The sequence below is a fragment of the Sciurus vulgaris genome, assembly GCF_902686455.1.
Source record: "Sciurus vulgaris genome assembly, chromosome: 1".
NCBI lineage: Eukaryota > Metazoa > Chordata > Mammalia > Rodentia > Sciuridae > Sciurus > Sciurus vulgaris.
Genome location: NC_136461.1, coordinates 172,406,643 through 172,421,911, shown reverse-complemented (window position 1 = coordinate 172,421,911; position 15,269 = coordinate 172,406,643). Strand labels below are relative to the sequence as shown.

The 15,269-nt window shown below is 37.8% G+C and overlaps 3 protein-coding genes across 4 annotated transcripts in view; 1 reads left to right on the top strand and 2 right to left on the bottom strand.

The window, feature by feature from the left end:
• Positions 1-449: 449 nt before the first annotated feature.
• On the bottom strand, positions 450-2,867 carry LOC306639767 (cytochrome b-c1 complex subunit 7-like). The gene has a single exon (XM_079103516.1). The coding sequence runs from the start codon at positions 1,953-1,955 to the stop codon at positions 1,626-1,628; it is 330 nt and encodes a 109-aa protein (XP_078959642.1). The 5' UTR covers positions 1,956-2,867; the 3' UTR covers positions 450-1,625.
• A 3,073-nt stretch (positions 2,868-5,940) lies between these two features.
• Positions 5,941-8,309, top strand: RPL30 (ribosomal protein L30). The gene is made up of 5 exons (XM_079103510.1): positions 5,941-6,035; positions 6,146-6,198; positions 6,447-6,592; positions 7,328-7,458; positions 8,205-8,309. The coding sequence occupies exons 2-5, from the start codon at positions 6,178-6,180 to the stop codon at positions 8,252-8,254; spliced, it is 348 nt and encodes a 115-aa protein (XP_078959636.1). The 5' UTR covers positions 5,941-6,035; positions 6,146-6,177; the 3' UTR covers positions 8,255-8,309.
• A 3,487-nt stretch (positions 8,310-11,796) lies between these two features.
• The window catches only part of MATN2 (matrilin 2), a 142,414-nt gene continuing 138,941 nt past the window's right edge, over positions 11,797-15,269 (bottom strand). The window contains exons 17-19 of one of the 2 annotated variants that reach the window (XM_079126176.1): positions 15,121-15,198; positions 14,644-14,742; positions 11,797-13,105 (exon numbers count right to left, since the gene is read on the bottom strand). In XM_079126176.1, the coding sequence (XP_078982302.1) occupies positions 13,050-13,105; positions 14,644-14,742; positions 15,121-15,198 (233 nt within the window). In that variant the 3' untranslated portion in view covers positions 11,797-13,049. Of the gene's footprint in view, positions 13,106-14,643; positions 14,743-15,120; positions 15,256-15,269 lie in introns of both variants that reach the window. The other variant, XM_079126175.1, reaches the window with a different exon arrangement.

Sequence of the window (15,269 nt, the reverse complement as noted above, 5' to 3'; positions counted from 1 at the left end):
GTTTGGGCTGCAACGCCTGTGTGTTCTCATAGAGGCACAGGATGTCAGTTTGTCTTGACTTTTTTGAGTTAGGTAAGGTGGCATCTGCCAGGTTTCTCCACTGTGGTATCACTATTTTACCCTTTGTCATTTATGGGAAGCGACTATTAGGCTAACTATCTGTTTCTCATCAAATTGTCTGCACTCTTAACAAGGCAAGGGGAAGGGGGTTTCAGGGAAGATGAACCCCTTTAAGGCACACTCCCAATGACCTACCTCTTCCAGCTATGCCTTACCTGCCTAGAGTTACCACCTAGCTTGTCCATTCAAACTAGGATGGACCAATTAGGTTACAGCCCTCATAATCTAATCATTTCTCCTCCTGCATTAACACGAGGGGGGGGGGCAGTTTTAGTTGCTTTTGCGTCCCTGTGACCAAATGACTTGACAAGAACAACGTGTAAGAGGTGGAAAAGTTTATTTTGGCTCATGGTTTCAGAGGGTTAGTCCACAGTCAGCTAACTCTGTAGCTTTGGACCTGAGTAAGGCGGGAGGGTACATCAGAGGAAAGCAGCTCAGGACAGGGTAATCAGAGACTGGCAAGCTGTGCTCAGTAGGGACAAAATAAACTCTAAAGCACACTCCCAGTTACTTACTTCCTCTAGCCACACCCTACTTGCCTACAGTTACCACCCAGTTAAACCATATCAGTTGATTAATCCACAGATTATACCTCTGAAAATTCTTGATAAAAAAAATTAAAAGCAAGTTATATACATCGAATATATAATGGCACCAAGTAAAAATTCCATTCCAAAAGGGAGGAATAGGGGCATAGAAAGAAGGGACAGGACCAAAACAAGACAAAAACCCAGTTGGGCAAACATTTGATCCTGTAGCTCCAAGTCCAGCATCCAGGGCACATGGTGGCAGGATGTGATCTCCAAAGGGCTTGGGCAGCCCTGCTGCCTCTGACCCTGCTGGTTGCAGCCCATGTGTCCTCTTTAAGCCTGCCTCTGTCTGCAGCCAGCAGCTCTCCTCAGCAGATGTTCCACATTACTGGCATTTCTAAATTCCTGGGTTCTTCATTCCAGCTTTGGCTTCACCTTCACAGCTTTATACATCACCCTCTCAGGGGCATCCTATAGGGATTCCAACCCTGCTACATTTTGCCTGATTTCCCGGATCTTCCTTTGAAATTTGTGAAGTCTCCATGACCCTCTAACTCCAAGATCCTGCTTTCTGCAGTACCATGTGAATGAAGCCAAAGTCTGCTGCCACCTCAAGCTGGCTAAGTCCCCCTCAGACCATGGCTGCAGGGGCCTTTGAGTTCTTGGGCATCTGGTCATGGTGAGTCAATTTCCTAGGATCCTCATGCAGGCAGGGTGCCCCCATGGTCTCTAAAATAAGATTTTACTATTATACCCTGGACCCTATGATGGGTGTGGTCTGGCAAATTTCTGAATACCCTCAAGTCATTTTTCCTATTTCCTCTGTGCAAAGCATTAACTTTTTTTCTTTTAGGATAGACATTTATTTAAAGTAATATATATTCAGATGAAATAATTATTAAATTGTGTGTTTCAGGTTTAACCAACTTCCTAAAAATATTATGACAGCTATATCCACAGATTTCAATTACATGATTACTTCTTTTCCCATTCTTCTCTTTCTTTTCTTTCCTGAACAGCCTCTTTGAGATACAGTTCAAGATAGAATTTATCCTCCTCATATTTTGTCCACTGCTCTTTAGGCAAGATCTGTTGCCTCGTGGTCAGGTCCCAGGCTCTCCTAATAAGAAACATCCTGTCATTAAGAAGGTTCTCAGGAAGCCTTCTTGTGGCTTCTTTTACATCTTCATATATTGTATCATCTCGCATTAATCCTAGCTTACTGAATCCTGCAGTATTATAATACCATTTTTGAATACCATCCAACCACTGGCCTGATGCTGCAACAGCAGGCCTGGTCGCCATTTTGACCTGGGAGCTTTAACTTCTTTTTAGTGGTGGTAATCTCTCACTAACCACACTTTCTTCAGCTCCAGTGTTACATACACTTTTCTGGCCAAACTGCAAGCTTTCAAAATCTTCCTTTTTTGCTTTCTGCTCCAATTCTCACAGCAAATCTGTCTAAAATCTAATAGCAATATTCATGCCACCACTTGCTATGCTGCCTTGAAATTTTCTCTGCCAGATTAATTAGTCCATTACCTTTAAATCTGGCCTCACATAGTCTTAGAACATGGGTTAAGTGTAGCCAAGTTATTTGCCAGACTACTACATGAATGGTTTCTAGTCCAATTCCAATTGACTCCTCCTTCTCCTCTGAATTCCTGTTGGCATTCTGGCCTTCTGAGCTCCCAAATTATCCATTTAGCTATGCTTACAACTGAGGCTTCTCCAGCCTGCATCACCAAACATTTCCAAACTTCTCCTGCAAACCAGTACTGAAAGCTTCTAAATAACCTAGTTAGTTTAGTCACAGCAATGACCCTACTCTCAGTACAAATTTCTCTGTTAGTCAGCTTTACATTGCTGAGACCAAAATACCTGACAAGACCAACTTAGAGAAGGAAAAGTTTATTTGGGCTCATGGTTTCAGAGGTTCAGCCAATGGTTGTCTTACTCTGTTGCTTTGGGCCCAAGGTGATGCAGAATATCATGGCTGAAGGGTGTGGCAGAGGAGTGCTGCTTCTCATGGCACCCAGGAAGCAGACAGAGAAAGGGGAAGGGGGCCAAAAGGAAGATGAAAACTTCCAGGGAACACTTTCAGTGACCCATCTCTTCCAGCCATGTCACACCTGCCTATTGTTACCACTCAATCCATTCAAAATAGTTCTTTCAAGCTGATTAGGTTATAGCTTTCATAATCTAATCATTTTACCTCCTGCATTAACACAGAAGTTTGGGGGGGACACCATTATTATTAAAAGGGAACTTTTAATGTACTAACAGTCAATATATACTGTAAAACAATTTAAGCAGTATTGAAATACATAGGAAAAAGAAAAGGTCCTTTCTTCTCCCCTTTATCTTCTAATTTCTCTCCCAGTTTTGATGATTAGCTTTCCAGACTTTTTTCTAAGCCTATGCAAATATATATACTGGTTAAGAATTATAAGCATTTGATATTGTTTCTAAGATACTTTTGCTAGTAAAATAATAGTGAAATAAAATATCCTTTTTTATATGTTTTTGAGCAATAGTGTGAACATTTTTGTAGGATATGTTTCTAAAAGTCCAATTACTGGGCCAAAGTATTTGAACACATAGAAGGGAATAAGTTTCCCTTTCTCCTTCCAACCTCTAATCGTTCTCCAGAGAAGTCACTGAGATTCTGTGTCTCCTTGTATAAAATGCTTATGTATGTTCATTTTGTTTTGTCGCACTGTCAATCCTTCATTCAAAAGAACCAATTTCCCTAACTCTATCTAATTTTAATCTTTCTGGTGGCAAAAACTATTAGTGTCTTCATTGTTTTCAACTTCTACTGGCAATGGAATCACTGATATTGCTTCTAATAATGCTGAAAATCAAGGGAGTATCCCTGAAAGGTTCTGAAGCAATGGATAAGGCATCTCCTGGGATTTAAATAAATTTCTGGGAAAAGTCTAGAGTAAGATTTTGAGCATAAAATTATTTTTTAAAAAATTTACTGTAAATCAAACTCACATAATTATTACATTTAAATTTGTGTGTGTGTTGCTGGGCATCAAACCCAGGGTTTTGTGCATTCTAGGCAAATACTGTACCACTGAGCTCTACACCAAGCTGCTATCATTACAACATTTAAGTCTTCTTTTTTTGTATTCTTATTCCTTCTCACAAATGCTGTACTCCAGCCACGCTATACTAGCTACTCTCTTGATTATGTCCTTTCAGCTTTGCTTTTGTTCTTATCTGGCTAGGAAACATCCTGTCTCGATTTAAATGAATTCAAATCTCAGCCCTGGCCTAACTTTGATAAATTATTTAATCAATTTTCTTTGTAGTTTTATCCTCTGTAAAATAAGATTAATAATGCCTGACGTTATTGTAATCATGAGTTAAAGTTTGTAAGAAGCACACTAAAGTCTATACAAAAGTTCATTATTCTTAGTATTTCTGTCCTTCAAGGCCTAGTTTGATTAATGGATTCTTTAATGTCTTTCATCTATATATTCTTAGTTCCTAAAGTAAGGCTGAATTTGTCAAATATATTTGTTAAATTGAATAAACATGTTAATGCTATTCAGACATAGGCTATAAGATTTCTAAAGCCATCTTAAGTGACCAGTACCTAACACAGGACTTGGCACCATGGTATCATTTGTGAAATGAACAATTTGTTATTACAGAACGCCTGTAATAATGATTTCATATTATGCATGGCAATTAAAATTATACTGTCTACTTATAGGTTTGTCTTCTCAACAGGACTATTAGTCCCTTGAGAGTAGTGTATAGGTTTTTGCGATTCAAGCACTGAACAAGAATGTTTGATGGTAATGGGGGGGAAGGATACAAAGCTGAATGTATAAGGGGAACGGAAGACTCTAAACATTCCCAAACTGTACCTGAACTGAATTGTAAAGGAAAGTGCTCTCAAGTGGATGATTCCATTTTTCATAATAACATGACAATCACAAGAAATATCAGAAAAGAAAAAGAGTACAGGATTTAAAAAGTTGGAGCGAGGGTGGAGTTTTAGCCTTTATCAGGTAGCACCTAAGTCCTAAATCAGAGGACTAGTTATCTGTTAGTTTTAGAAATAGTAAAAAACAAAAGCAGTTTAGTATGCTTATAAAAATAGATGAGGAAAAATATGGGGATGTGCACAATCTTATAGTAATTAATGTCTTAAATATTAAAGCACGTAGTATGATAATCTAACTTTACCGTTAGTTTAAATTCACCTCAAAGTGGACCACATACCTGAATAAACTTAAAGATCTAAGTTACAGACCCGGGTTCTGGTCTTAGCTCTGACAATACACTAGAATGTAAACTTGAGATTAAAAAGGTTAGTGTCTCATACCATTTCATAGGTGTGTGTGTTCCTTCCCTCTCCCATCTTCCAGGGCAAAATAACACAAATTGCTTACCTACCGGTCTGATTTTGAGTGTTTTTTTTTTTTTTTTTTTTTTTTTTTTTTTTTTTTACCCAGGGGCGCTTTACCACTGTGCTACATCCCAGTCCTTTTTATTGCTTATTTTGAGATAGGGTCTTGCTGAATTGCTGAGGATCTAGAACCTGCAATTTTCCTGCCTCAGTCTCCCCGAGTCGCTGGGATTACAGGTGGTCCCCGCCTTCGCACCAGGCGAATTTTACTTTTTATTTATTTACTTTGGTGTCTGTGAGAAGGTGGGAACGTTCAGTGCCTAATATCTTGAATAATCAGTCACTGGACATTTATAACAAGCTTCAAGGTTCACAGCAAAAATCTATTTTTTTTTTTTTTTTAAAGTAGATCTCTTTATCTCCCTGTGTGCAAATTCGGTTCCGAAGGTCATTCTAACAGACACAAAAAGTGAGTCTTGGGGAGTCTGTGCGTGAAGCCTCCGTTCTCCGAAGGACCGGCAACCTGGATGAACGCAGAGGAGTATACCCAGCCCCTTGGGCTCGGCGAAGGGTAGAGGCAGGAAAAGCGGCTCACCGGAGTCCTCCGGGAGCCTCCCCAGGAGCCACGCTTACGCGCAAAAATGAGCTCAGCTGCTTTAAGACGGTGGTCGTAGCCGCCGCTGCCTCTTCTCCGCGACCCTTCTACCACACTCTCAGTGGGTTTCGCCAGTCCTTGCCAGGTTCGACACTTCTTTCCAAAACTCGCAGCTCGTAGCCTAAATCCAATAACAAGGCAGAAAACTTAAGGACACAGATGTAAGTGAACAGCCAGCCTAATATTAGAACTGGTGGTATCCATAACAACCTACGGCGGCCAACCGCCTCCAGCTCCACCCCTTCCGTTTGCTATTGTTTCCGCTTCCGGCCCTAGCGTCCGGGCTCTGCGTAAAGAACTTTGCATTGTGGGAACTCCTTCTTTTCTAACTCTCCGGCCATCTTGACGGCAGCTCTTGGTGAGTGAGCTCCACAGTGCCCGGAGGGTTAGCTAGTTCGGGAAACCCTGCTGGTTGCGGGTTAAAATATGGGATCTTAAGTCTCCTGTACTGTCCTCTGTGTGTTCTAGGTTGGGGGCCGTCCCGCATCTAAGGCAGGAAGATGGTGGCCGCAAAGAAGACGGTGAGTGATTCGGACCGGAACCAGAAGCCGATTCACGTGGAGAGACGAGGCTGGGCCGGGGCGGGCAGATCTGAGCATACTGGGGAGGCAGCATGCCCACTGGCATTGGAAGGGTACCGAGGGGAACCTGAGAGCCCCTCGGCGACTTAAAAGGTTTTATTAAGGGGCTCGATTCCGGAAAGTTAGATCTGGTTTTGAAGTGGTTGTAAATGAGGCCTTCACGTTCGTACTAAATGTTTGCTTTGTAGAAAAAGTCTCTGGAGTCGATCAACTCTAGGCTCCAGCTTGTTATGAAAAGTGGAAAGTATGTGCTGGGGTACAAACAGACTCTGAAGATGATCAGACAGGGCAAAGCGAAATTGGTCATCCTCGCCAACAACTGTCCAGCTTTAAGGTAATGGAGGGAACTTCGGTATGTTCCCGATTGCAAATCCATCATGAACGAATGTCCAGACATGTAATCTGAGCAGCATAAATTTGGTTTTATGTAAAAGTTTATTTTTCAAGCAAACATTAACTGCGGAGTAATTATTACAGTTGCTGTTTTGATGTTTGGCCCTTAATTTTTGCCCCATTGTGATGTGTTTGCTTTGGGGAGAAAGGTGTGAAGGAGGCTAATACCACAAAGTGTCAAAGTTTGAAGGAAGCACAGATGTATAATTTGTTTTTCCATCTATTTTATATTCTGCCATTTTTCATTGTTCTTTAAGCTTTGAGATGCTTCATCATATTTGTTGTAGTATAGGAAACCAGGTAAAAAAGTTCAAGGTGGACAACGAAGTTGCAGGGTATCATAGATATCATAGATACCCAGATTCATTTTGGACTCACTGTTTTGAAAGTGAATCTAGTAGGTATTGTAAATAAGCTAAAGGAACTTGCAGAGTATTAGCCATATGATTAATCTCCCACTCTCTTGATTTTCCATGCTAATGCATAACCTGCTTAGAGAATCTCATGTAGCGTCTGGTTATTGGCAGAACCTGGAGTGTTGGGTCTTATTCCATATAATTTCAAGAATAGTAAGTTTGATTAGAATGTTTCACCAACATTACAACTAATAAGATAAGGAGTAGCTTTTAGTCTGTTAGTCACTTGTTACTGATTTGCCTTTTTTTGGTTCCTAAAGGAAATCTGAAATAGAGTACTATGCCATGTTGGCCAAAACTGGTGTCCACCACTACAGTGGCAATAATATAGAATTGGGCACAGCATGCGGAAAATACTACAGAGTGTGCACACTGTCTATCATTGATCCAGGTATATTTTTAAAATCAAAATCATTTTTTCTTTGTAATCAGGTATTTATTGTGATATAAATGTCTTTGGTTCCTGAGTTCAGGTTGTGAGAATTTGGCTATAGCAAGGGGTAATTGTAATTTTATTTTGCAGAGAATTGGTAGTGAATGACAGTTCATTGCAATTTTTGTTATAAATTAAATTTTTTTATTTTTTTTTACTTTGAGATTGAGTTTCATTTGATAAAGCATCAAAAGAATAATGACTTGGGAAGTTGGTAAAAACTGAAACTATATGGGGGAAATAATCAGGCGAAATAGTAAAAGAAAGTAATATTTATTTGTTGCCTGAGGAGAAAAAAAGTGTTATGTTTTGAACCAGTAAATTTTTAGCTAACTCATAAAATACTGCGAATATTCTCGCTGTTCTGATTTTGTAATAATCAGGACAGGCTAAACATTCGCTATATTAAGACCATGCATGTGTCCCCAGATCTAGTTCTTTCCCTGGGTCTGGTTTTATAAATGCTGGTGATAAACCCAATCTGATTTATTATGTGATCATTTTGTGGGACCATATAATGGCTATGATTCTAGATTATCTTGATCCACCTTAAGAAAAATGATAGTACAGCTAGTGTAATAACTTGAAAATAATCAATGCTAAGTTGCAGGCTTGTCTAAAGAACATGTAACTGAAATAGGGGGAAATTTTGTTTCTATCAGTGCCATTAAATGTATTGTAAAATTACTGTTTTTATTTTCTAGGTGATTCTGATATCATTAGAAGCATGCCAGAACAGACTGGTGAAAAGTAAAACACACAAAATTTTTCTTTAATAAAACGTGGCAGAGCTTGTTTTAAAAACTGCATCCATTTTGGTTATTTTCTTTGTGTCTTTTTGTTTTCCTTACACTTTCCTGAAAGTAGGATTAGAGAGGCAGAGTGGGGAATTGGATATGGCAAGAATTTTGAGGTAAAGACTTACACGTGATAGTTTCCATTTTCTTGTTTTTCTAAAGGGAAAGCATTGAGTATCCCTTACCTGAAATGCACGGGACCATAAATGTTTTACAGATTTTGGAATATTTGCATATACATAATGAGATCTTGGAATAGGACCTGAGTCTAAATACAAAAATTCATTTGTGTGTTACATACAGCATTTTTAATAATTTTATACATAAATAGTTTGAAGTCATGGAACATTCTACGTATGGCAACTTCAGATTTTGGACCATGTCTCATTTCAGAATAAGGATGTTCATGTACTAGTTTTTTTAAAAATATAGTTTTTAGTTGTTGACGGACTTTTATTTATTTTTATGTCGTGCTGCAAATCAAACCCAGTGCTTCATACATGCTAGGCAAGCACTCTTATCACTGAGCGACAACCTCAGCCTATGTACTAGATTGTTTAAGAGACTTCGTTTTCATAATTCTAGTCTTAGGACATTATTTGCTTTTTTACATTTGAATGTGTTTGAGAGGCCTTGAGGTTAAACAGCTAGAATTAAAATTTACCAAATCTGAGTAGTAAAAGGATTAAGTGAAATGTTTCCCCATCTACAATGTAGTCATAAGCTGAGAAACTATTGAATTTCAATGAAGATCCATCTTTCCTGAGATGCTCCAATGATTGGCATAGAAGAAATGTATGTGGATGACTTAAGAATAAGCCCAGATCTTCAGAAGTGTTGTCAGATTGCTGAGGTGTGTTTTATATCATTTAGTCCTGAAAAACATGAAGTATGTTTGCTGTTGAGATTTTGGGGAAAATGTATACCATATCTTCCAAAATTATGTCCCATGGCACCCTTTCTCCACATATGTTAGTATACTTTGGAATGTTAAGAGGAATTAATTTGGGGGGAAATGTTGACATCTTGATTTACCTACCAGTTGAATGGTGCTAATAGAATATATGCCCTGTGCAGTCTGCTGGACTTTGAGGGAGACTATAGAAGTGTCAAATGACAATGACTTGGCTTTTAGAATTAATCTCCACCTTCCGTCTTTGGCCTTCCATCTGTTCAGGCAATTTTTGATAGTAGATGAATGAGACAGGAAATGAGGCTGCCTTATGGGTACTGTCCAAAAAGTCGGGCATTTACTGAATTTGGAGTCAGGACTGTCTTAATAGCTATATAATAACTTTTATGTGTCATATTCCTATTGGCTTATTTTGTGGTAACATCTGATCTTGGTGTTAAATCAGGGTTGTAGGTACACTTTCCCAAGCTATTACTAACTTAGAGTGGTTGTTACTCTCATTTTGGGAGCACTACTGACATTTGATGGTTCAGTTCTTTGGGAGAGCTATGGATATTTTTTTCTGGTTTCCCTTTCATTTCATTGAAACAACCCCCAAATATCACCTCTACATTTTTAGATTAGCATATTTCCTGGCCATTGAGTTACATGAAGAATTTTAAGTGGCCTAAGTTGTTCATGTTTACATATTCAGGGACTGGTGTACCTAAAATAACTTAAAATGTTTGAAATCTTTGTCTTTGGTAAGAATTGCTCGGACTGTCTACTACTGCTTTCTTAAAGCTGTTAGTCTCTTTTCATAGTTCAAAATGTTGCCTCTCAGTTAAGGAAGTATGTGCTTCTTATCTGCTTGGTTAATTTTTCCCACTAATGAACTTTCTACCCTGTTGAGAGTTATTTTTAGTTATTTTTCCCTCTCGATTAACTAACTCCAATTTACTTTAAAAAGTGTGGGAATCTAAAGAATGCAAAATCAGATTCCAATTTACTATATATCTTTGCAATGTTTCTATGACGTGACTTATTGGCTGTAGGCATTCTGAAATGATGGTTAAGTGTGATTTCTAGGGTCTTCTATGTAATGATAATGTGCTATTAAGATTATTTGGTTTCTACCTTTACATGTGCTTTTTTGTGCAATCACTTTCTGCAAAGAAAGTTTAAAACTAAATAGGAAACATTTCACTCTTCCCTGACCTGAGATAAAGTGCCACTAAACTGCTGCTGGAGGAAATACCATCAGGAAGGTCTAAAGTGGCATTTTCTTTTTTGGTTGCAATAAAAACAATGTGTTTGGTTCTAAAACAAAAGGAAATGCAGAAAATTCCAGCCAGTTAAATTTACTCCATACCTCTACTTTTGTTAGGTGTAGAGATAGATGTACCAATTAAGAGGCTGGCTGTCGCGTAACAATTGGAGTTGGTATGGGATGGTGGCAGGAGCAAAAGGCTATAGAGAAGAAACCAAATTTGAGGCTGGTCACGAATGCAGTTAGCTGAGTAATCTGGAAGATGATCATCTGGAATTTTCCATTTGTTCTCAGATATACAACTACCAGCTTCCCTTAGACTTAGTGCCCCTTTTGCATGCAGTAGCATCAGATTTCCTGTCCTCTTTTCTGGGCCTACCTGTACTTGTTCTGAAGACAAGCTCAACATCATCTTCCATTCTAGGTTAGGTGACTGAGTTACCTTAAAAACTTTTATGGCATTAATATCTGCCTCTCACTAAGCTAAGGTCTTAAGAGGGCAGGGTCTCAACTTTTGTATTTATCAAAAAACTAGAGTGAATAATGTTTTCTAGGGCTTAAACAATTTTATTAAGCTTGTGCCTGTCTAGAATTTTATCTTGTCTGATAGTACTTTTTCAGTAGTTTTGTGTGTTTCCCATTAAATTTACTGCCTCCTGTTTTGTTCAAAAGAAAATGCAGGGGAAGGAATCTTAACAGCACAAAAGCTGAAACAATTTCATTCTCAGCATACACTTAAAAGTACCATCTCTGGATCAGATACTGTTGGCTGCTTAAGAATAAAAACATAATAGCTAATATTGAGCATTTGAAAGGCTTGGGTCCTTTTACTAAGTGTATATACAATTAATCCTTTGACAACACATGACAGTACTATTACCTCCATTTTAACAGATGAAATCAAGGTGATAAATGATGAAAGTGGAATGCAAAACCCTTCATGTAAAAGTGGCAAAACCAAATTTTTCATATTTTAGTCATTATCTGTTAAGTGTCTTGAATTAATCTGCACATATTGATAACCGTTGGAGGCTTCCAGTTCTCCATGAAACTGTGCTTCCTGCCTCCACCAAGTTGTAGAAATATTTAATACTTAAAACGGGGAGGAACAGTCTTGAACCACTAGAGGGAGCTTGAATACAACAGAATGTAAAGTCGAACTGAGCAAACAGTACAGTGCCTGAACTGGTTATATCAAAATGTCAACCCAAATCAATACAATTTCCTAATGAAAATGGCTATTTTTAGGGTCAGATGGGTTAGTCAGATATAAACTCAAGGTTTTAGTATTTTGAGTTACAATATTTATACCTGGAAAGAATCATGGGTTTTTCAGATAAAGTTGGAGACCTGAGGAGAAGTTCTTCCCACTCGGCCACACTGCCCTTTGGGAGGTCATTCTGATGTAAACACTTGTCTTGAGATACTTCAGTGTAAGTAATCAAGGTGTTTTGTTTATAAGCCATCATTTGGACTCAAGTACAGTGGTTTCCTTGGGGAAGGATGACATTTTTTTCCTGAAGTTGTTAAACAGTGTTTCTTGCTCAATATGTCTTGTCTTCTTGAGCTGACATGGTTGACTCTTTGACTATTCTCACTTCCTTATTTTCCTAATTTGATGTATATCACTCCGGAATATTTTCTGTACTTAAATATACATGTTAATGTGTTATATCTGTTTCCCTTCTGATAATGTTTAGGATGTTGCTAGTTTGTGGCTTTTACAAACTCTTATATCATTCTTATACAGGTCTCCTTTTATGTATGTGCTGAAATCATCGAGTAATAAACCTGTGAGTGCTGCTGCAGTTACAGGGGTGTGTGCATTTTCATTTTCATTTAGCATAGGTAGATTTATTCTCCAAAAGAGACTGCCAGTTTGCCTCTTCCTAGCAGTGTATAAGACTTGTTTTGTAGTTCCACATCCTTACTAATGCTTGCCAAACATTCATGTTTGCCTCACTAGTGGAATAAAAATGGTTTTGTTTTACCATGCATTTTCCTAATCACTGAGATCAAACTTTTTTTAATGTATATATTGGCCATTTTCATGTATACATATTTTGCATTTAAAGTTAAATTACAGAATATTGCACAGGATGCTATTCTCTGAAGTAAATTTTAATATTGTATAAAAAATTCAGCTTGTTACACAAGTACATATGTCCTATCATTTTGTGCATACATCCATATACATATATCAAGGTAAAGTCCAATACAAAAAAGTTAGCATTTCCTGTGGCCAGTGTTCTAAGAAGTAAGACTGTAAAATATTTCGAAGTCAATGAGATTGCGATACTAAGGCAGGATGAGGCAGAAGCAAATTATATCCACAGAACATTACAAAATACCTTGCATAGCTTATTCTCATGGTAAATTCATCTTAAAATTCTGAAGTTTTTTTTCCCCCCCTAAATAAATTTATACAAGTTGGTATTTTATTGTCTTCGTATGGCAAACCAGCTTCCTCTACTGGGTGTGTTTGACTTCACCACATTATAGACCTAATAGCCTGAGCTTTGCGGCTCTGTGCTGTTCCATTGTAATCCTCGGTACAATGACATAAGGATACGTGGAGTGTTTCTAGTCTTCATCTGTATCTCAGGCGATTTTCCAAGGCTTCCATTCTCTGTGTCATTTCTTCTAGTAAATCTCAAATTAAGGAAGAGGAGTTTGAATGGCATATGTTCATTTACATTCTAATACAACTTAATTTATCTAAATAAAGATTTGTCCTGAAATATAAAAGGCTTTGAGTTTTAAAAAAAGAATTCTGTCAAGTATTTAAACACCTTGACCTACAAGTTAAATAAATTCATTTAACATACTTTCAAGACAAATATAGTTCAAGTTAAGTTCACTTCTAAAAACAGCCATCCCACTACTATATATAATTATTATACACACACAAAAAAAATTCAAGAGATAGTTTAAAATTGTTTTTAACTGATTCATATTTTTAATTCCATTCATACCCCTGTTGCTTGTAAATGAGTTTGCTATAGCACACTTTTGGGAACCAGAAATGATAATGTTGGGGATGTTGTAAAGAAGAATATGAAAGGATAAGGCCTTGAAAAGTAAAACAAAGTCAAAAGAGAAGAAAGGGAGTTTTCACCCATGATTTCACCAAGGAATTTGACTTATGCTCTTTTTATACATAACTTCTTTAGTCCTTTGTGAAGCGGACCCTAAGAGATGGAGTGGAAAAAGAAGAGGCATTAAAATCAAGTGTCTTCTTGGTAAGCTCCTTAATGCCCTCTATCTTCCCCTTTGGCAGAATGGGAACCTAGATTCATCGTCCACTGTCAAAAAGATTGTTCTGTTTTACTTAGGGGAGCCTGTTTGTAGCTTTTAGAAGGGGAATTGCTATGTACTGTTGTTCTTTATACAAGCCCCTTGGCCCAGAGGTAGTTCAGGATTAAACCATTTCCCTATAGGCTGGTTGATGCATGCCGAGATACATATCAGCCAACTTTAGTAAGCTTACTGTAATTTTAAGTTCAGAGCAGTTGGCAATGTGATCAATGTATTAAAGCACAGAATCCTTATTTCTCTATTATCCCAAAGCATTCCTTTTATTTATAATATTGTTTTAATGAATCATTGGATCTGGCTGTTCCCTTGGTAGAATGTTTCATCTTCTAGAGTGCTGATATAAAGGTATCTGCTGCCAAAAAATGAGGGGAAAAAGCCCAATAAAAAAAAAATCCTTCAGAAACTACATTGAATCCAAATGTGGCTGCTGTGCAGTTCAGGACTAAAGAAAAGGTTTGGGTTTAGATTGAGTTTGAGACCTCTTCAGTCTACATATTCTTTATCTAAAGATACTGCACCTTTGGTGCACTTCAGATCCAGTACATATCTTTGTAGCCATGAGGCAATTGAGTCCTTTATTTTATTTTCTTATATATTGACTGGCTGACTAACATTTCTGCTAATCCTTCTAGAACAGCAGATGGCAACTAAATGCCTGCCTGACTATCGTCACTAAGCTTGGCTTGACCTTGTGCGGGCATGGCAAGCTTTTTTAAAAAAAGAAAAGAAAAGAAAAAGCTTTTCCTGAGTTCACTATTCTTGACTTCTGGGAATAATTTCACCTGATAAAAGCCATATAGACCATTTGTGAGTTTTGGGTAATATTCTTTGCATTCCATACAGAGCATAATATTAGAAAAGGATATAGCGCTGTGTTAATTTTTTTACTTCTTCATTTGCAAGGTTCTGGAACATTATGAGGTTTTCACATTTGCATTGATCGTGTTTTTCTTCCAAAGGACTTCCTGAGAAAGCAGATGGAAAGTGTTCACCTCTGTCATCCACCAAATGTCCAGACACAATAATAGGACTAAATCAGCATATATAGGAAACCATGGTGAAAGACATGTTCCAATTTTCCACACAGCCAGATCCAGTGAAGTAAATATCAGGAAAGGGCTATATATGCTTCTAGCACTGGAATAGGCCTTAATTGTGGGTTAGTGGACAAGACTACTGTTTTTTTTGTTGTTGTTGTTGTTGTTGTTATTGTTGTTTTGTTTTTTCAGTTCTCATTCTACTTAAGTTCTTCTCTTTTCCTCTTTCCTATTTCCTTTAAGCCAAGTTTGTTGGCAAGCTGAAATGCCTTATCAAATTGTACTCATTATTTTACTTGGAATTACCTGAAGATTTTGTTGAGTGGAAAAGTTTTTGTGTAGACCGTGAAAGATTGTCTTCTTCAAATAGATATCTATGTTGCACTGCAAAATTAGAACAGGAAAGTAGGTCTCGGATATTTATGGTGACTGGCTCAGATTCTGTAAAGAGAAAG